General features: G+C 41.3%; 1 protein-coding gene across 50 annotated transcripts in view; it reads right to left on the bottom strand.

Moving 5' to 3' along the window:
- Positions 1-618: 618 nt before the first annotated feature.
- Positions 619-22189, bottom strand: part of Parp6 (poly (ADP-ribose) polymerase family, member 6) — a 32274-nt gene continuing 10703 nt past the window's right edge. For 6 of the 50 annotated variants that reach the window (XM_087561037.1, XM_087561034.1, XM_087561038.1 and 3 more), the window contains 16 exons: positions 21646-21795; positions 20233-20443; positions 19670-19723; positions 18153-18248; positions 17451-17543; positions 15789-15914; positions 14922-14987; positions 13853-13920; positions 11592-11640; positions 11231-11343; positions 10483-10555; positions 9818-9887; positions 1936-2015; positions 1504-1567; positions 1275-1359; positions 624-955 (listed from right to left, as the gene is read on the bottom strand). In XM_087561037.1, coding sequence (XP_087417163.1) covers positions 853-955; positions 1275-1359; positions 1504-1567; positions 1936-2015; positions 9818-9887; positions 10483-10555; positions 11231-11343; positions 11592-11640; positions 13853-13920; positions 14922-14987; positions 15789-15914; positions 17451-17543; positions 18153-18248; positions 19670-19723; positions 20233-20443; positions 21646-21795 — 1501 coding nt within the window. In that variant the 3' untranslated portion in view covers positions 624-852. 50 annotated transcript variants of the gene reach the window in all.

The following is a 22189-nucleotide window of genomic DNA, read 5'->3' as shown; positions in this document are numbered from 1 at the left end:
ACAAAACCTAGTTCCATTCTAGAAGTCATCTGGCCGTTGTGTGCCACTCCCAGCAGCCCTATTCTGTGTGTTCTGGGCTGGCTGTCACATGACACGGCTTGATCGTCTCTATGCCTTTCCAGCTAGACCTCCCAGCTCAGCGGCATCTCACACCCAGCCATTTGGCATGGGCCTTGTCGGTCTGATATTTAGGTATTTTAGGTACTGGGATATAGCAATGAATAAAACCAAATTACTTCCTTAAAAGAAAAGCCTAGGGCTGGAGAGATGGCTCAGTGGTTACAAGCATTGATTGCTTTTTCCAGAGGTCCTGAGTTCAAATCCCAGCAACCACATGGTGGCTCACAACCATCTGTAATGGGATCTGATGACCTCTTCTGGTGTGTCTGAAGACAGCTACAGTGTACTTATGTATAATAAATAAATAAACCTTTAAAAAAAAAAAAAAGAAAAGCCTAACATACCTGTAGAATACAAAGCTGACTAATCGATCAGTGCATCTCTTACTTTAGGAAACACACAGTTCCAACCTTCAGGATATTCATTCATTCTCAGATCAAAAACCTTTGCCTCAGACCTCAGATAGGTGCTGAGCCCAGGCTAGTGAGACCACAGTGATCATATCCAGTCCACAGCACCTTCCATTTTATTGTTTTATTTACAATCAGGGGTGGGAGTCAGTCAGGGCCATCCAAATGTGGAGTAGTTCCTGGATCAATCTCCACCATGAAGGCCGCCTCTTCTTTTCTTGCCCCTTGGATTTCTCAGGGCAGCCTCACTTGCTGCTCCTGAGCCCTTTGACAAGGGCAGATGGATCCTGGGGAACAGGGTGGTACGAGGGCTGGGGCCCCCTCAGTTTGTGTAAACCTGAGTTCCAATCACACGCATGATTTCCTTCTGTATCTTGGGGTCCTGAGTATTAATGTTGGCATCGCCCACTTGCCCATCCTCATATCTGCCAAAGACAGCCAAGTGTAAGCATAGGAGGAAGCGAAGTACCAAGGTAATGTCCACCAGAGGAGCTGTGTTTTAAGACATGGCCATTTCATCCTGAAGTCGAAGATCTCGTCGCTGCTCTTCAGGATGAAGGGGTCAGCTGAGCAGTATTCCTCTACACAGACCCAAATAACCTATCCTACCCTAAGGAAGAGTCCCAGTGCTAAATCAGACAGCAAGGGAAGGGACCCAGACCACAAGATAACGTCCTAAACAGTCACACACCACCCCCCCCCCCCTCATTCCTCAAGGAATTCCAAAAGCTCCTTTGGACTCACACAAAGAAGAACCTTGTGCAGACATGGTCAGACACAGGGCACACCCAAATGTTTCCATGCTTCTGGAGGTCCTTAGATGTAATCACTGGAAGAAAAGGAGCCAGAAGTCACAGATAAGTTCAGACAGTCCAGGTAGGGGAGAAGGACATAAGGTTTCGACATAATTTTTGGCTGATTCATGTGCCACAGGGCATGAGAAATAAAGCCATGAACTGGGCGAGTCGCATACCTTCACAGAGTGCTATACAGTTTAGATTCCGACTCTGCAGGAACCTTGACTGAATGGATCGGGTCTGAAATAGAAAGAAGCAAAGGAGAGTAGAGCAAGGTAAAGTGTTAGAGTTTGCTCTCAAAATGGTCAGTTAGTTATTGATTATGGGGATGACAGGGATAGGAACTCAGCCTAAGCTCCAACCATTTGAATCTGCTTACACACAGTCACCTAATGGGTCCACGCCTCCATGTTCATCTTTTCAGTTAAAAGCCTGCCTTTGCTCTCATACAGACCACAGAGAGAATATATGACTAGAGCAAGATCGTTACAACCTGTTCAATGCCTTTAAATGATCGACAGTGACCCAGCTCTATTACTCCCCCATCCACTATTTTTAGCAGGATACAGGGGAAGATTGCTAACTTAGGCAGAGCCAACAAACAATACCTGGGGGATGGTGTTCATCCTGTTGTATCTCTGGACCAGCTCGTCCTTGGAAGGCATCCTGTGCTGTCCTTTGCCCATTCCTGTCACAGAACAACCACCTCAGTTAATTTGCCCATTTCCTAAGTATTTACCGATGTAGTTACTATATATGCCGGATACCAACCTAAGACGCTTGGTGACGCATGGTGAGTAAAACAAGCCTTTTTCTGCGTAGAATTTGGTCTAGTGGAGACCACAGGCAAGGAATAAGTAATTACAGCACAGTGTAGTGAGGATCATGATAGTTTATAGAGCACCGTGTGAACCCTGTGAAGGGGAACCACCCTAGCCCAGAGTTTGAAAATGTCCTGATGCAGTAAGGAAGAGTTAGTATAATAGAATATGGAAAACACAAACATAGATAAAGCCACGGGACTTAAATTGCACATATTAGGAATGAATATTAGGAAAATGGGAAAAATGATGTAATAGATGTTAGCTAGGGTCAGATCAAGCAGGGCTTATGGGCTATTAAAACAACTAGGGTTTATCCTCTAAAAACTTCAGGGAACCACTAAAGGGTTCTATTACACAACTTAACACATGGCTCAGGAAAGAGAGGCCTAGCAGAATAGGATACCTCAGAATCAAATGACAAGCCAGAGATATAAGTTAAGAGAAAGCAAGTAGAAGTTCAATAAGCTGTAGTTTAAAAGTTACAGAAGACTGGCCATTCATAATAAAAGGAAAAAGCTGAATCCTTCCACATGCATTCTCCACAGATATTTACAATGACAACCACCTTGAAGAATCCTACCTTTAAAAAAAGTACCAACTCCCTCTCATGTCTACATTTCTACATTATTGCAGTGCATAAATTCTCTACCGTTTTTCTTTGTTGAAACAAGGTTTCTCTGTGTTCACAGCCCTGCTGTCCAAAAACACACTTTATAAACCAGGCTGACCTCGAACTCACAAAGATCCACCTGCCTCTGTCTCCCAAGTGCTGGGATTAAAGGCATGTGCCACCATGCCTGGCTTTTTTATAATAATAATAATAATAATACCAACAACAACAATTCTCTATCATTCTTAGCAGTTACAGAAGAGACCTTGTTTAGAGACTGAAAACAGAGTTCTTACTTAGGTATCAAACAGTACCTGTATGTTCCTACTCCCAACTCTCTTTTGGCCTAAGGACAGGATTTCAGTCTGTTTCTAGGCTTCTTATAAGTACAGCCCTACCAGTTAGGGGTATGTAACCAAGGAGATGGGATAAACATGAAATCGATGATATGATCATTAAAGCCATGAACAGGGTTCCAACCTCACCATTCTACCTCATCACAATTTCACTCTGATTTAATTCTTGGTTTTGCCACTGGCCTTTTATTTCAAAAGTTTAAACTTAATTTTATTTATTAGGTGTCTGTGATGTGAGTGCAAATGCACATTGGAGGTTAAAAGACAATGTTTTGGGTTTTGTTGTTTTTATTTTGTTTGGCTAATCTAGAATTCACTATGTAGACCAAGCTGGCCTCAAACTCATTGAGATCACCTGCCTCTTTGAGTGCTGGGATTGGTGCTGATCACACCAAGTTCAGAGGATTGTTTTTAAGAGATGGCAGTGATCAAACTCAGATTATGAGGCTTGGGCATCAAGCACCTTACCAGTTGAACTATCTCAGCAGCTTACTCTTGGTTTCGTCAGTGGTGTGGGGTAGAAGGTGGTAACCACTGGACTTCAATCCTTCACTGAGCAAACAGACTGTCAACTCAACACACACTTACTTTTTTGTCAATCTCATGACAAATTCAGGGCCTGAACAAAATTCAGCTTAAACTGCCAATCCCTTCCTCCTATAGGACAGAAACCCTCTACTTCCACAATCCTTAACAGGGCTCAACTCTGCATCTAAACATCCCGACTTCAGCCCAGATTATTTCATTGACAAAATTCTAAAAGAAATAACCATTCAGGTTCTCCTCCAGAAAAAGCAGGCATTAGAAAAAATAATAATGTCACTTCTTGGGTGAATCACAGAGAAGGATGGCACTTGAAATAACTGAAGTCTTGTTCTGTCTCAAACCTGTGGTACTGTCCCATTCATAGCGACCAAATGATTAGTCTATTCTTGTCCTGGGACTAATAATCTCTGGAAACTTTGTGTCCAGAATAAATCTCTAAACAGAACTAAACAAAGGAAATTTCCAAATCCATTCACTGTCCCTAATTTCTTCTAATACTAATGGCCAACTTATCAGCAGTGCCATTGGTCAAATGCATGCTCTCTGTTCATATTGATTCCCACCTGGAAAGCACACCCAATGTTGCCAACCCAAAGGTACCCTGAGGAAAATGAAACAGAAAACCAGGGCAGACTAGGGAGAAGAGAGCATATATGAGAGTTGGTCAAATACCAGAGTAAGAGGAGTAAGTGGAACATTTGTGTACCCAATGTTGCAAGATTCCTATTCATCTTCTGGGACCCCCTAGACACAGTGATCCAAACAAAGCCTCCCCTTATCAGTCCAATGTAATAGTGAGAACAATGGCCTAAAAGTCAGGAGACTTGGATTCCAGTCATATCTCTGCTACCCAAAGCTGTATGACTCAGAAAGTGTTTGCTTTTCTATATATCACTTTCCTTATCTATAGAATAATGAGGAATTGGACTAGATGATCAATAACTCCAATAGCAAATCCCTACTGAAATCCTTTGGTAGTCTGGATCTATATTCATTGATAATTTCCAAACCACTGATATGGATTGAAAAGGGCGGTGTGAGACGATACTTTAATGTAATTGGTAAAGTGTTAAGGAATGACAAGAAAGAATCTATTAAGATTCCTAGCTCCATCTGGTAACTGAAGGTATTCAAGCACCCACTGACCTGAAGAAAATAAAAGAAAGAGAAGAAAACATCTTAATAGAAGGTAAGAAAAAGAAAGGGAGAGAACACAGACACTAAAAGTCACGAAAATCTGATTACTTGGAAAATAAGTAATTAATCAGAGGAATGCTCAGGCTGGAAAAAAGATAAGCCCTGAAAATTCTGACAAAGAAGACAAAAAAGACTAATTCAGCCCCTTTCCTATTTGAATCTGAAACACAGCGCATGACTCACTCACATACTCCGGATGCATTGAGCACCTATCCTGTGAAGATTAAACAAGCTATCAAGACACTGACTCTAGTCAACAATCCGACTTAGAGGAACTGCTGCTCTGGAACTTACGGAACACTGACCCTAGAGCCAACACGTGCTGGGCAAGTGCTCTACCATGAATGTTCATATTTTCATTCTTATCAAGTTTATCACGTATGCCCCTGTCAAGTTTGATTTTGTCTGCCTTTGAGCAATATAAACACACACCACACAGCCTTCTGAGAATTGCCATTTGTCAGTATTTACTTATTTATTGTGCATGTGAATCCAAGTGCATACACGCCAGTGTGTGTGGGTGTCAGAGCACAACTTCACAAGTTGATTCTTTTTTTTTTTTGGTTCTTTTTTTCGGAGCTGGGGACCGAACCCAGGGCCTTGCGCTTCCTAGGCAAGCACTCTACCGCTGAGCTAAATCCCCAGCCCCACAAGTTGATTCTTAACAAATCCACCTGGAGGCAGGGTCTCTGTGTCGTCTCTGCTGTGGCTAGCACTGAAGCTCTCAGGTGATTCTCCTGCTTCTGTCACCTATTGGTTTTTTCTTTTAAGATTTATTTAGGGGTTGGGGATTTAGCTCAGAGGTAGAGCGCTTGCTTAGCAACCGCAAGGCCCTGGGTTCGGTCCCCAGCTCCGAAAAAAAGAAAGGAAAAAAAAAAGATTTATTTATTTTATGTATGCAAATCACTATAGCTATCTTCATGCACACCAGAAGAGGGCATCAGACCCCATTACAGATGACTGTAAGCCACTATGTGGTTGCTGGGAATTGAACTCTAGAAAAACAGTCAGTGCTAACTGCTGAGCCATCTCTCCAGCCCGGATCTAACCTTGTTGTGTAAGTTCTAGGTACTAAAATTGGGCCATCAGGCTTGTCCGGCTAGCACTTTAACCTACTGAGTCAAGTCCTCAGCCTGACTTGCTATTTTTAATCAACATTATGAAGAATGTTTATGTTACTTCATGCTACTGATGTCCTTCATTTTCATTGCTCAATAATTATGTGATTAGATCAAATAATTTGTGTCTTATTCCGATGATGAGAGTCTGCTCTATTTCTAAGGTCTGTTGTCACAAAGAGCCTCGTGAGCAATTCCTGTACATCACTGAGTTTGCACATATAGGAACAAAATGCTGGGCCAAAGAGATAAACCATGTTGCTTTATAAAGTAAAGTCAAATTGTTTTTCTGGTCCAGCAAGATGGCTCAGTGGGTAAAAGCACTTAATTATAATCAAGCTTCATGACCTAAGTTGGACCTCTAGAACTCTCAGTAGCAGAAGACCGACTCCAGCAAGTGATCCTTCTGACCTCTAAAAGCACAAATACGTGTGCACACACACACATGTGCACCCACATACACATATAATACAATAAATGAACAAGAAACATTTTTCCTAAAATGGCTGTGGAGACAGTAAAGAAAATCTTGTGGATTTTTACAGCCTTTAGTATAATTTGGTATTATCAGATTTCTTACTTTTTATTGATCTGCATGGGTACTAAATAACAAGTCACTCTGGTTTTATTTTATTTCCCTCTAGAGGTTACACAGCTTTCACATGAGGAGGAACACTTCTCCTCATTTATATTCTCACCATGTATATATTATTTACTTGCTTTTCTAATAAGCTCTGCAGACTAATATTCTTTTTCACATCACTTGAGACTGAAACTCAGGACTTGGTATATGTTCTACCATTTAGATATATATGCCCTTCATTTACAATCTGAGAGAAGGTCTTGTTAAGTTGCCCACACTATCCTTGAACACGAACACACACACACACACACACACACACACACACACACACACACACACACACACACACACACAGCTCACGAAGGCCATGTAATTGTGATCATGCTTCCCAAGATACAACTATATGCCACTATACCTGGCTAAGAAATTTTAAGCTACAGTTTAAATTATTTATTAATAGATGTGTAGAATATTGTGCACATAACTGTGCACTATGTGCAACTCCTCAGAAGCCAGAAGAGGTTATTGGATCTGAAACTGTGTAGATGCTGGGAATTTAATCTAAGTTCTCTGGAAAGCAGTCAGTGCTCTTAACCACCAAGCAAGCCATCTCTTCAGCATCTTTCAAAAACATTTTATGGTCAATCTTATGTTTTATGCATCTTACAGGTGCCTTCCCCAGTTTGTAGCATGTCTTTATGCTTCCTTTAAAATACATTCTTATGCCAGGTGGGTCTCTGAGTTTGAGGTCAGCGTGGTCTACAGAGTGAGTTTCAGGATATCCAGGGCTACATAAAGAAACCATCTCAAAAAACCAAAAATATAAGTGTGTGTTTGTGTCTGTTTGTGCACATGCACACTCTGATGGAGAGTTTTAGTTTCCACCCAATCTAACAAGTTTTAATTAGTTTTTGCAATTTCTCTATTTTCTAGACTTTTTTTTTTTCTTCCGGAGCTGGGGACCGAACCCAGGGCCTTGTGCTTGCTAGGCAACCGCTCTACCACTGAGCTAAATCCCCAACCCCTATTTTCTAGACTTTTACCTAAGATTAAAACAAGTTGCTCCTTTATAGTGTAAGACTTGTAAGATTATGGGGAGAGAGAGATCACTTAGAGTGTTATCTCAACACAGTGTTTATCTACTCTGTCCCAAGCCTGAGTTCCATCCCCAAAGAAACAACCAAAACCCCAAAATACTGTCACATTTTCCTAGCTTTGTCAAAAAGTTTCAAATGATTGATTTAACATTTACAGACTTTACCCCTGAGCTTTAAAAATGGTTTCATCTGGAGGTATGTTGGCTTCTTGGTTATTTCTCCAACTCTTTTTTTTCTTTTTTTCCGGAGCTGGGGACCGAACCCAGGGCCTTGCGCTTGTTAGGCAAGCGCTCTACCGCTGAGCTAAATCCCCAACCCCCCATTTCTCCAACTCTTAAACTAACCATAGGTCTACCAGTTGCTTTCGATGTGGCCTCACCACACGTGCTAGGCAAGCACTGTACCACTAAGTCACATCTTGGTCCCCCATCTTTTAGTCTGTTTGGCTTTTGAAATAAGGCCTCATTGTGTAATCAAGAGTGGCCTGGAGGGGCTGGGGATTTAGCTCAGCGGTAGAGCACTTGCCTAGTGAGCACAAGGCCCTGGGTTCAGTCCCCAGCTCCAAAAAAAAAGAAAAAAGAAAAAAAAAAAAAAAAAAGAGTGGCCTGGAACTTATTTTATAACTCGGATGGCACTAGAACTCATAGAGACCCCCCCTCCCCCCAGTCTACCTCCTGGGGGCTAGAATTAAAGGCATGAGTCACCAAGTTGCTTAAAGAATCACCTGGGGTTTTCAGTCCTGCCCTAAGGCCTCTATATCAGCACACTCATTTTTCTTTCTACCTGTCATTGCCTCTTCCTTCTTGATTGGTTTGTTCTATCATTAAAAAGGGTTCTAGATTTGTTTGGTTTTTATAGTACTGAAGATTGACCTTAAGGATTCATGCATGCTAAGAAACACTGCACCATGAACTTATATTCCCAGACATTCTATAAGTTTATTTTAAAACAGGCTCTCAATAAGTTGCCAAGACAGACCTCAAAGTCATGATCCTCTTGGCCCAGCCTCCTGACTATCTGGGATTACTGATATATACCACCATAACTAGATTATTAGTTTTGTAGTTATGTGATTCTAGATATGTTTTCTTATTTTTGTAATGACTATTATTACCAAAAATACTAAATAATAATTTAGAAGAAAGATCTAGTGTAATTGCCTTCCTATAGAGCACATGCAACTGCATGGTGACCACTGATCTACTGATCAAGAACAAAGCAAACCAGAGAGGAACATGACCCTAAATAAACCCAGAGTCCCGATTCTAGTTCTTTTTCTGAGCTAGATAATGCTAGAATCATCACCTTAGACTCTGGACCTCATTCATGTCTTTCTCTTGTACTCAATGTGACTATTATAATAATGTGTGATTACAGACTATTTAAATTTTAAAAGGGGGTTGAAGGAGAAAATAATGTCTTCAAAAACATAAGACCAAAATAAAATCTCCAAAAATTCTAAGACTCCAACATTGGAGAATATTCACACATAAATTCACATGTACACACATAATTTAAAATTGTTCATATCAAAAATGTAGTTTACAGGGCTGGAGAGATGGCTCAGCGGTTAAGAGCACTGACTGCTCTTCCAGAGGTCATGAGTTCAATTCCCAGCAACCACATGGTGGCTCACAACCATCTGTAATGAGATCTGGTGCCCTCTTCTGGCCTGCAATCACATATGCAGGCAGAATGCTGTACATAAAATAAATAAATCTTTAAAAAAAAAAATGTAGTTTACATGGGCATGGTGACACATGCCTGTCGTTCTTAGGAGGATCAGGAGTTCAAAGTCATCTTTGGGCACATATTGAGTTCTAGAACAGCATGGACTACAGAAGTCTGTCTTTAAAAAAAACAGAACAAATCTGGTCTGTCTATAAAAATTCATTTTTTTTCTTTCCAGTTCTTCATTTACCCATCCCCAGGGCCTAGTTCCTACACTGCAGAGAGAGAACGCCATTTTTAACAATAACTACTCTTGCCTCATAATCTAAGTTTCTAGTGGGAGAAACTGGAAAGAGACAGATTATGTGTCCATGACTGGAGAAGGTACTGACAAAGACCAAGTACCCATGATGAGAGAAGAGACAGCACAGATCATGTGGTCACAAATGAATGCAATACAGAGTCAAGGTAGTCAGAGTATTGCTTACCTGAGTATCCAAAGGAAATACTGGAGATGGGGCTCAGGTAGATGCCTTTGCCATAGGCTGCTCCATGCAGCTTGCAGGGAAACACCAGGATGAATATATGAGCCTGGGCCCCCATGGCTGTATATTAGGCATCCACAACACTTAAAAGCTGTCTGTCCTTCCATCTACCTACCTTCTCACTCATCCAAATAACTCTAGGTACCTGCTCTGAAAGCTGATTGGCTGGGAAGTGGGTAAGGTTAAATTGCGAGCTTACAAAGCACTAGAGATCACTGCCTTAGAGAATGGGGAATAGCAGAGCCGTTGAGTCACGGCCTCAGCATTCACACTTCTGACCTTAGGTCTTCATACATTTTCATATTCTCAAACAAAGGGACTATGGAAGAGGTAGCAGGAAGAGGAACAAAAACCACTCCCAGTAGTTTCCCAGGACAATGAAATAAGTCTTTGTAACAAAACCCTGAAGAGCCCTAAAATGGAAATTCACTGTCATTATAATAGGTTAATTCTCATTCCCCAAATTACCAAAACACACAGCTCAACCTAAAATATACAACAGCCACATTCATTCCTAGGCTGGGGATGAAGATGCCGAGGCAGGACAGCAGACGACCATAAAGGGAGGGAGGGAGGGAGTGGGAAAAGAGAAAGGGGCACAGCCTCACCTGCAGTTTAGTGTAGGATGCATTGACCAGCCCATTGCGCAGGATTGAATGCCAATTCTCAATGTGGGACCCACTGTAAGGCAGGATACTACATGTCTCCTCACTGTATGAGATTCCTAGTACTTCAAAGACCAACATTCCCACCCTCCTTACCCACACAGTCGGTGCAGACGGGCAGACACACCTATGACTGACATGCTCACAGACAGAAGCACACACACACAGTCATAAGCAGCAAGCTGTGTGTGTGGTTAAACCTTACATCTGCGTTCAGCTAACCACATCTTAAACCACCACCTATAGGCTCAGTATTGTCATTTGTCTATTGTTTTGGTGTTTCAAATTCAAGAAATTCATCTCAAATCCAACAAACTTATCACTGATCTCAAATATTGTTTTCTGGTCTGAAATCATATCGTATTTTTTTTAAAAAGTACTCACACTCCCTCTAATTTACCCTTAATACTTTTCTCTTTCTACACCTGTTAGAAATACATTGTAGATTTCTTTCCTTCTATCCTTCTCATCTGTTCCTGTACATACATGTAAATATTCTTTCTATTCAACTATATCATAAGCAATTTAAAAATAAAAACCATGTCATATGTAGCATTTTAATCCTTTATAACACCTACCACAGTAGCATTTAATAACTGCTGATTGATGACAATCGTGAGAAAACATAACTCATATCCCATGCCCTACTCCCCTATCCCACCTCCTGCTGCCCAGCCTCCACCTTCCTTACTGGAAGGCAAAGGTGCTTCCGTAGAGCTTCTTGGCGGTCCGGAACCGAGCCTCCTTGGCAGGAGGGCTGCTCAGCAGGAGGAATTGGTGTGAGGTGTGCATGAACTTCAGCTGCTGCCCAGGGTGGGGGTGGGATAAAAAAACAGAGCAAAAATAGAGATCAGGGAGGGAAAGGTTGGGAACAGGAAACAAACCATATTTACACTAACCCTGAACAAAAGAAATTCCTTTAGACTCAAAAGACTTCTAATGAGCAGTACCAACCAAACTAATTAGAGCAGAAGATGGTGAGTGGGCCTAGATCCCCTCTCCCTGCCTCTCACCAGAAGTTTGAAGCTTACAGAGGAAGACTAATCACTTACCCTGCTGAGAGGTAGTTTGACAATGTGTGACCTGTTGCTAGAAATTATCCTGGGAAGAAACAGAAAATGGGAAGGGACAGAGTAAGTACAAGGTAAAGCTATCCTGAAAAGCAACTTACTTCTAATCTGGGGACAACTGATAAGACATCAGCGTCTGAACTGTGTGCTTGTATCCAAGCCATATTGCTATTCAAATGATGCTTATATATAAACTATATATATGTATACACTATATATGTATTTATAAATATCATCATATATATAAATAAATTTTAAAGAGAAGTTACCAACCAGACCAACTAGTTATCAAGGATTAAACAATGGATAAAGGAGTCAAGGGGAAAGCTGTTAAATACATCCAGGGAGAGAAAAGCATAGAATAAAAAGAATGTTAGCTGTTACCAACTAGAGAGGTGGGGGCCAGGTTAGGTCTGACTCAAAAACAGCTAAACTTGTGTCTGGGGTTTAAAGTCTCAAAACTTAGACTCAGGAATCATCTAACTTATGTTCAAAGGAATCATAAAGGCTCTCAGGGATGGGAAAATAGAAAGATACTATACAGCTTGGGGGAGACCCAGAAGAAACTAAAATGGTTTCTGAGGAGTCAAGGGCAAACTGGGCTGTCTACAGGCTAATCACAGAGGGTAGGAGCACAAAAGCATTAAACACTGAGGGTTCAGCAAGAACACTATTGCCTACAGTGGATACAATGTATTTTCTGTACCTAATCTTATATTTTTGGTTGTGAGCCTAGCCTTTAACGGCTGAGCCATCTCTCCAGCCCTTCTGTACCTAATCTAAGTATTTATTTTGTGGTTGTTTAAATTTTTGTGTATGTATATCCAATTGTACATTGGGTAGGTGGCACAGACACATATGCCTGTGGAAGCCAGATGTCAACCTCAGGTGTTGTTCCTTAAGAGATGACCACCTTGGCTTGTACAATTAAGCCTTTCACTGGGACCTGGGGCTCACTGATTAAAGCACTTTGGCTGCCAAAGAGCCCAAGGATTTGCCTATCTCTGCTTCCCAGTGCTGTGATTACAAGTGTATGCCATCATGCCTGGTTTTTTTGTGGGTGATCACACTCAGGACCCCATGTTGTATGGTAAGTCTTTCACCAACTTAAGAATCTCCTCAGGATCTCACTGTGAACTTGGGAGTCTATGTCTGGTAATTACTCATGCTATGAAGGAGTAATTACTGCACTGGCTTCTTAGTGTCAGAGGCTGACTTGGAAGGAAGCAAACTAGAGAGAAGTGTCAGGAAAATGGAGACTTCAGCAGGAGGGAGGAAGAGGAATAGGGACTAGTCCAGCTCTTTGCTAGCTGTAGAACAATAGCTTATCTGGCTCTAGCCCCTACACGGCAGAGAAGGAGATAGCAGATGGAGATGAATTTCTCTGAAAACACAGAAAAGTTGAAATGAACTGGGATGTGATAAGAAACTCAAAACCTACAATAGTGGCAGGTATAGTTAACAGTGTTAGATTTTTGAAAATTGCTAAGTCATCCTGGGCAATAACAGCGCAGCAACCAAAAGCCTCTGATGAACCATTTTATAATGCATGTTGTACATGACACGTAAACATATTGTATATATTTTAAAACCTTACAATTAAAAGAGATAAGAAAACAACCAGGCTGGAGAGATGTCTCAGTGGTTAAGAGCACTGACTGCTCTTCCAGAGGTTCTGAGTTCAATTCCCAGCAACCACATGGTGGCTCACAACCATCTGTAATGGGGATATAATGCCCTCTTCTGGTGTGTCTGAAGACAGCAACAGTGTACGCACATATGTTAAATAAATAAATAAATCTTTGAAAAACAAAAAGAAAAAAAGAAAACAACCATTGGGAGAAATCATGTCAGAATGTGTGAACTCTTCGTAGGATTTCAGTTACTGTTCAAGTCAAGCCTTGCAAGCATATCACCAAGAAAAAGCAGTCATACTTATGACCTGGTAAAGAATGCTGAAATGCCTCTAGAAGAAGATACAGACCTGGGCTGGAGAGATGGCTCAGTGCTTAAGAGCACTGACTACTCTTCCAGAGGTTGTAACTTCAAATCCCAGCAACCACATGGTGGCTCACAACCATCTGTAATGGGATCTGATGCCCTCTTCTGGTGTGTCTGAAGACAGCAAGTGTACTTATATTTAATAAATTAATAAATCTTTTTTAAAAAAGAAGGTGCAGATCCATGCCTCACAACTCCATCCTTCCCCACTCCCTATGAAGCCTGAGCCATTCTATCCATACCACTGCAGAAGAGGATGGGCCAAGGGATCCAGCTTGTCCATCTGTTTCTTGATTTCCAAATATGAGCCCTGTAAGACAATGGCCATAGATTATCCCCCAGGAGAAGAAGGGCCTCTTCCACTTTCTATAGACTACTGGGACTCAAAGCAAGACAGGCAATTGGAGGAATGAAGACAAGGGGGTTCCCACCCTCAAAGAGGCCCAGGTGGGTTGGGAAGACTCATAAATATGAAAATGCTGAAGATGCTTACAAAACAACATGCAGGTGGGTCTCCCTCATTTTATGCAATTCCTACAGCTCTAAAAAAGTTGCTTATAAATCAAAAAACAAATAAAATCAATGTCCCCCCAAATTAGGCTAAAGAAACCTCTATATCTTCATATAAAACAGTCTTTCTAATCAGTATATCATCCCTTCTAGGTGTACCTTCTGTGTTAATCTGCACTGTGATATATAGGATTTGCTGAGAAGAGGCCCACCTGTAAATGTGAGTACAAATGAATGTCTATCATGCAGATACTGCAGACGAGGGGTGGGGAAATCTAGTGAGGGACAGCCTTGAGTCAAAGGATGATCACTGCTCCGTGTGGCTGCCCCACCCCTAGAAGGACAGAAGATGCAGCCCCTGGATCTAGCTCCTCATTTTTGAGCTTCCTCTTCACCCTCCCAACCTCGAGCAGAGGTCCTTCCCTCACTTCTCTAATTCCCTAAGAACTATGGAAAACATTAGCATATGGACCACTTGTGAAAGATCAGCATCAAAGATAGTGTTGAAAGCAGAAAGAGACGCAAGGATGAAAAGAACTGGGGTAGAAAGCTAGCAAAACAAAGAACAGGAACTGGGAAGGTTACAAAGGGAACATAAACAAATCTGGGGCTGGGGATGTAGCTCAGCGGTAGAGCGCTTGCCTAGGAAGCACAAGGCCCTGGGTTCGGTCCCCAGCTCCGAAAAAAAGAAAAGAAAAAAAAAAGTCTAAGAATCTGAGCGTCTTCTCTGAATCCTTATTCTAGTACCGTGAATTACAAGCAGGAAAGGGCGTGGGGCTAGGCAAAGAGAAGGCAAAATACCTGGGTCATCTCCCGAATAGACATCACACTATCCAGAGCTTTCTGAAGCCGCTCATAATTCTTCTTCTATTGATAGTCAATGAGAAGAATCAGAAGAAGAAATACAAATCAGATACAAAGATACAATGAGAAAGAAGGTAAGTTTAAGTCTGACCTAAGTGTGCCAAGGAAATATGAATTTTATTAGGAAACTCTGGAGATACATGCTAGTCCTCTTTTAGCAGCTGTAATTAAGTGAGTAAGTCATTGAACACATTTACAGTTATTCACAGCCTTTTAGCTGTTCTTCTGGAGAACCCCCATAGGGTATTTTATATATATTACCTCTCATTTTTATAACTTTATTTTTATAATTTTAAAATAACGGGCAGGGCAGTTGAAAATGAGAAAGATTAAGTACCTTCCTAGCACCAGTCTACTAGGAAGCCAAAGGTTTTCTGATGGAATCTAGGTCTGGCTGGCTCCCAAAAAGCCTATCTCCTTCACTGCTGTTCTGCTTTAATTTCCTTCCAGTCATGGTCAGTGGATAGCCTAAGTTAGCCTGAAATTTACTATGTAATCCAGGTTGTCCTCAAACCATAAGCAATTCTGCTGCCTCAGTCCAAGTGCTGGGACTGCAGGTATGAACCACCACACCTAGCCCACACCTATGTTCTCCTCCTCATGATTATAACAGGTACTATTTTTCTACCCTTCTTCTGACAGCTCAGCTATTTCATCAGGTTAACCCTAGAGTTAAAGAGTACCCAAGAAACAAGCATTCCATCTCTTCTCTCCTTTACTTCAATGTAGGTACTGAAATGACAACCCAACCTCCCACCATTTACCATTTCTATTCATTAGCTTTTTCTTCTCAAATGACTATACCTTAGGGTTAAAGGCCAGAGTCTTGGGATCAGTGGGGTCCACCACAGAGGGATAAGGCTCGAAGATGATGCTTTTTCTAGGGGACTCCAAAGCTGCTCTACACATGGCCACCAGCAGATCTACCACCTTAGGAGAAAAGAAAGGGGAAAAACTAAATGACCGCCCAGTTCTGGGAGTCAAGTGGTCTCCAGACTGCAAATACTTTTTCATACATTACTAATTAGAAAAATACAAAATTATAAAAATACTAGGTCTTCAGAAATGACTTAATGGGTAAGAATACTTGATGCTCTTGCTGAGGACCAGGGTTCAGTTCCCAGCATCCACTTGACAGTTTACAACAGTCTGTAGCTCTAATTCTAGAGGATCTGATACCTTCCTTCTGACCTCTGTGCACATCAGCCACCCACAGAGTACACACACATACATGCAGGAAAAACACTTATACACGTAAAATAAAAATAAATCTTTACCTGAAGTTCAAATACTAGCAAAATGATTAAAGAAAAGAAATACCGGAGCTGGAGAGATGGCTCAGAGGTTAAGAGCACTGATTGCTCTTCCAGAGGTCCTGAGTTCAATTCCCAGCAACCACATGGTGGCTCACAACCATCTCTTCTGGTGTGTCTGAAGACAGCTACAGTGCATTCATATAAATAAAATAAATCTTACAAAAAATTAAAGAATCAAATAACTGGGGTCTTGGAATGTTGACTCAAAAAATATAAATAAAAATTTAAAAAAAGAAAGAAAAGAAATACCATCTCAAATTCCCCAAACAAATTAATTTCCTCCAAACTAACTATAAAATTTGATGAGTATCCTTTCAGATATTCTGATACACAATCTGTTCTTTCTTTCTTGAGCAAAGAGGGCTGGGAATGATCTGAGGACCTCACCTGTGCTAAGCACTTGCGACTTTTTAACTGAAGAAACCCTCCTGCTTTGGCCCTCCAAGCAGCTAGGAAGCTGAAGGAACATGTCACCACCACAAGCCTGACTTGGTGTTTGATTTTGGACATAACTGTGTATTACAATTTAATGCGTATAAATAACATATATAACATATATTTATATGCTCTTGCTGAGGAGCAAATAATATTATACAAATAACATATAAATAATATCTGTACAATATTTTCAATGTAGGGATAGGCCATAATTTGAATGGACCTCCTATAGTCTATTATCCATTTTTAAAGATTTTTTTATAAAGATTTTTATTTTTATTTATTATGTATATAACATTCTGCCTACATGTACACTGGTAGGCCAGAAGAGGGCACCAGATCTCATTATAGATGGTTATGAGCCACCATGTGATTGAACTCAGGACCTTTGGAAGAGCAGACTGTGTTCTTAACCATTTTTGTTTCATTATATTGTAGTGAACACCATTAAGCATAAAAGTATATTTGGAGGCTAAATTCCAAGGAATGAAATTGCTGGATTCCTTTGCTTTTGTTTTGGCTTTGTTTTGAGATAGGGTCTTGCTATATAGTTCTGGTTGCACTGAAACTCATATAGAGACCAAGCTGGCCTCAAATTCAGAGATCCTCCTGCCTCTGCCTTCCAAATCCTGAGATTAAAGAAAGACATGTGCCACCATGCTTGGCCTCTTCTATTGTTCCTGATTCTAATTCCCCAGTGTCTTTTTCCTACCTCTGCTCCTGTAGCCACTTCTTCTGCAGCTCCAGACATGACTCCCAGTGTGTAGAAGGAGAAGACACATAACTCCCGAGTACAGACAGCTGGCTAAAGGGACACATAAAACAGACAGTGGAGCTATGGCTTATGCATTGGGAAGATGTAGGGAGAGATAGAACGGACTTTATGCAATTCTAAAGTAAGACTAGAATCTGGGGTGGGCAGGGTATGTTGAAAGGGACTATTAATCAAACTTTAAGTGCCTTACTAGTAAGTGTGAGTGATTTTTGTCTACCTGTAAAGTTTTCTCTGGTCTTGAAGGTATTTAGAGGTTCTCTCTTCTGAGTTTCTAGAACTCTGCTCCTTACTCTTTTTTTTTTTTTTCTTTTCTTTTTTTCCGGAGCTGGGGACCAAACCCAGGGCCTTGCGGTTCCTAGGCAAGCGCTCTACCACTGAGCTAAATCCCCAACCCCTCTGCTCCTTACTCTTAAATATATACACATAGATTATAATTTATAGCTAAGCGTTCTGCCTACCCACTGAGATTTGGAAACAGCCAAGTGCACACAGATCAATACCAGACCCCTGTCTGTAGTCCAGAGAAAACAACTATTTCTAGAGTTTACAGGATTGAGGACAGAACTCATCCTTTAATACAGGCCGAGGAAGAAAAGAGAGACGGTCAAGGAAGAGGGTCAGAGCAGGGCCTGCCTATACCTTGAGCATGGACCCATTCTGGAAGACGTGCTGCTCATCACACACCACACAGTACTCATTCAACGTCGGAACCCTCTGCTCTGCATACTTCATAATCTGGAGAGAGAAGAGACCCATGTCTTTTGGAATTACAGATATTATCTGGTTGTTTGGAGACAATGGAAATAGTTTAAGCTTTTCTAGCGTAGATCTCGAATTACACAGTAAGAACAGTATGATCTTTGAGACAGAACTCTTGAGTTGACGTCTACATCCGCTATTTACTATCAAACATGACTAGGAGAGTCAGATAAATTTAGCCTTGTTTTCATTTATAAAGTGGAACATTATGCACCTCATAGGTATCCTGCAAGAAATGAGATTTATCTATGGGAATATTCAAATTCTGGGGGAGGGTGTCAAGCCTGTGACCCATATACAGAAGGAAAGAACCAACACGCACAAGTGTCTTATGACCTTCACATAAGTGTTATGGTACACAAGTGTGTGCATGCATACACACACAAACACTCTCTCCCCCTCTGATTAATTAAATTTAAAAGTGAAATTTTAAGCCAGGTACCAGTGGTGCATGCTTTTTATCTGAGGACTCCTGAGGCAGAGGCAGGTGGATTTCTGAAAGTTCTAGGTCAACCTGGTCTATATAGTGAGTTCCAGGACAGCCAGGGCTATTACATAGAGAGATTCTGTCCTTGTACCTTACCATGCACTCTGGGAACTTGCACAACAAGTGCTTTTTACCAGCTATGCTGGTTTAAAGGCTCCCATGAAAGTATTTTATTAACAGGTACTAATTAATCAGCTGAAGTGGTTACAGTCACTATAGACTTTTTATTCAAGATTAGATGTTGGAGGGTAGAGCTTAAGCCATTTCTACCACCTAAGGCAATTAGCCCATCTCCTACACTACACTACACGCGCGCACACACACACACATACACCATACTAGGAAGATGGCACAAATCCAGAGCTCTTACAGCAATATCTTAAAACTAGTTGGTTTTAAATTTTTTATTTAACACTGACTTAATTTGTTCTTGTGTTCAAATCAGGCTGTTCACATTTACATGTTTTGGGGCTATTTAGTCTATAAGTCTGTGGTTCTAAGCTTGGGGGTCAAGACTCCTTTGGGAGTGGAATGAACCTTTCACAAAGTCATCTAAAACCATTGGAAAACACAGAGATTTACATTATGATTCATAACAGCAAAATTACAGCTATGAAGTAGCACCAAAAATAATTTTATGGTTGGGGGGGTCACCACAACATAAGGAACTGTACGAAAGGGTCGAGTACTAGGAAGGTTAAGAATCAGTGCTGTAAATGCTCTCAATAATGCTGTGACCCTCTGAAGGATGGGATGCAGGCTCTCTTTTCTCTTATTTACTCAATCAATACTCATAGTATTAGGAACAAATCAACTCAGGAAATAAGTAACTCAAGAGCTAGGAAATTAAAGCAGTTGGATGGGTGAGCAACAGGAAAGAGCTCTGGAAAAAAGATCTGAACTTGTTTACCTGTACAAGGAATCCATACTCCAGAGTGGGGATGTTCTTGCAGTGACCACTGACCTAGTAAGAGGACAAGACAGAGTCCATTAGTCTTCAATTAAGCGGAACTCAAACACACCTCATTCAAACCCAAAACCCAGGTTTCTCCTAAGATTACTAAGCCTTAGCTCACATCAGCCTAAGTAATCACAAGGCTGGAAAGATCTTTAGAAGTTTTTATTAAAGCTTCTGAAAAAGTTTATCTGTCTTAACCATCTTCAAAGTTAGAACAGGCTCACACAGCAACTTACTACCAAGTAGTAACCATGACCTACATTATACATGAATTCTCCTTGTCACACCAATCTCCAGACTCTGCTTTATAAACTACTATCAGACAAACCTATCAGACATGACAGTTTAGATACAAGAATTTAATAGTTAAAAACTATACTGTTCTATACATTCATGATGTGTGTCTGGACTTGACAGGAAAGCTCTACCCCACTCCACCCCTTTAAAAAGTTATCCCCTTCATTCCCACCCCCACCCATCTGATGCCCACATCAAACCATCCCCAGCCCATGTACCAAAGGAGAAGTCCGTGCTGGGGGAGGGAGGCCCACGTGCTGGGGGCACAGGAGACCTGCCTGGGGGCTGGGGGGATAGCCAAACACCTCTACTTTTGGGTTCTTCATGGTGCAAGAAATGGAACGATTCATAAGGCGTCCAACTCGAAGCTCTGGTACACCCAGTTTGCCCTTCAGCATGGAGTCCTGTATGATAGGAAAACTGGGAGACCTTCAGAGAAAGAGCAAAGAAAAAGTAATCAAAGCTGAGCAGTGGAGACGAATGCAGAAGATCTCTGTAAATCTGAGGCCCACCTGTCTACAGAGTGAGTTCCATGCCAGCCAGGGCTACACAGAGAAACCTTGTCTTGAAACACACAGACACACAGAGAGACACATAATAAAACTTGGAATTCACTATGAGCTCTAGAAGAGTACAGAAAAGAACATCACAGGCTACCAACGATCACAAACCCAAGCGACAGGCTATTGTTATCTTAAAGTGTCAAAAGAGAATAACAACGATTAGCTTTCATATCATTATTTTTATGTATTTTAGGTTGTAGTATAGAAGAAAGACGGAGGCAGAGTCTAAGTCACCATGTCATTAAGTATGGCTAAGTAAATTCTTTGACAATGATCTTTTATTGTGAGAGAGGACTAAGCATTCAGTACTACGCTAGGCAAGTAGTTGCATCCTAAACCTTGCCTAATGTCAGCTGTCCAACCATCAGCTGTCCAACCATCAATTGTGATCCCTGGGACACCACAAATGTAGCTTTGTGTTCACCTTCAGGGAATCACAAGACACTAAAGAACTATAGAACCGGGGTCAAAAAGTGGAGCAGGGGCTGGGGATTTGGCTCAGCGGTAGAGCACTTGCCTAGCAAGCGCAAGGCCCTGGGTTCGGTCCCCAGCTCCGAAAAAAAGAAAAAAAAAAAAAATGGAGCAATGTTTCTTTCCAGAGCCTAGAAATCAGTACATATGAGAAAGAAGTTGGTGTGTATTTCTCTGTCTATGACAAGAAATAAGGAAGAGAGAGCTGAAGATAAGATGGAAAAATGAAGGTCTGGGAAGATGGCTCTGCTTTTGCAAAGGATGCAGGTTTGATTCCAAGCACCCGCATGGCAGCTTACAGCCATCTGTAACTCCACTTCCAGGGGATATAACAAACAAACTTTAAAAATAGGGACAATGAATACACATGCCTCCAAAAGCTAGATACTGTGCTTTACACAAGGGATGAGTTACAAATACTGAATCGAAGCAAAGGGTAAGGATACGAAGAGGACCAGAACCTTATGTTATTATCACTAGCTTTAGGGACGCAATTCAGTGGACTCAGAGAAAAGACAGAAGAAATTAATCTAGGCATTCGAGAAGGAAACAAGACAGGTATTCGGAAATTATAGACTCTACGGAAGAAACGCTTACTTGGGAATGGGTGAGAAGATGCTGAGGCCAGCTCGGAACTTCCTGACGGTACCACTCGCCTTGAACCAACTGTGTCTCTTCTCCTGCTGGGTCTTCAGGAGATCGTTGCTCAGATGCTTCCATTGTTGGGATGTAAACATACACAGGATTCTGGGAAGATCAGGCAGAAGAATAGGACTAATCCACAGCCTCACAGAATATAGAGCTAGTGATGATAGAATAATATATGACTAAAGCTCCTTGATATCACACTGGTACACGGAAATACTGTCCTAAAGCACCTTCTTTATCCTAGGAATACTCACTCCCATTACCTAACCCAAAGGGCCAGAACATTTCTGGAGAAACCATAAAGGAGAGTCTTTGGTCTGGAAAGGTTTACATTGAGAAGAGAACAGAGGTGTTAGGATAGAAGAGAATACAACCTTCTGCCTGGCAAATAGTGCAGTAATTATGGCCATGAGGTACCTACTGCCAGTGTTAGGTGAATCCCTGAATGTATGGTTTCACCTGCAAACCAACTTGAAAATCATTTGTCCTGGAC

Source organism: Rattus norvegicus, chromosome 8 (genome assembly GCF_021556685.1).
Source record: "Rattus norvegicus strain SHRSP/BbbUtx chromosome 8, alternate assembly SHRSP_T2T, whole genome shotgun sequence".
NCBI classification, from domain to species: Eukaryota; Metazoa; Chordata; class Mammalia; order Rodentia; family Muridae; genus Rattus; species Rattus norvegicus.
This window is presented reverse-complemented; position numbering and strand designations above follow the sequence as displayed.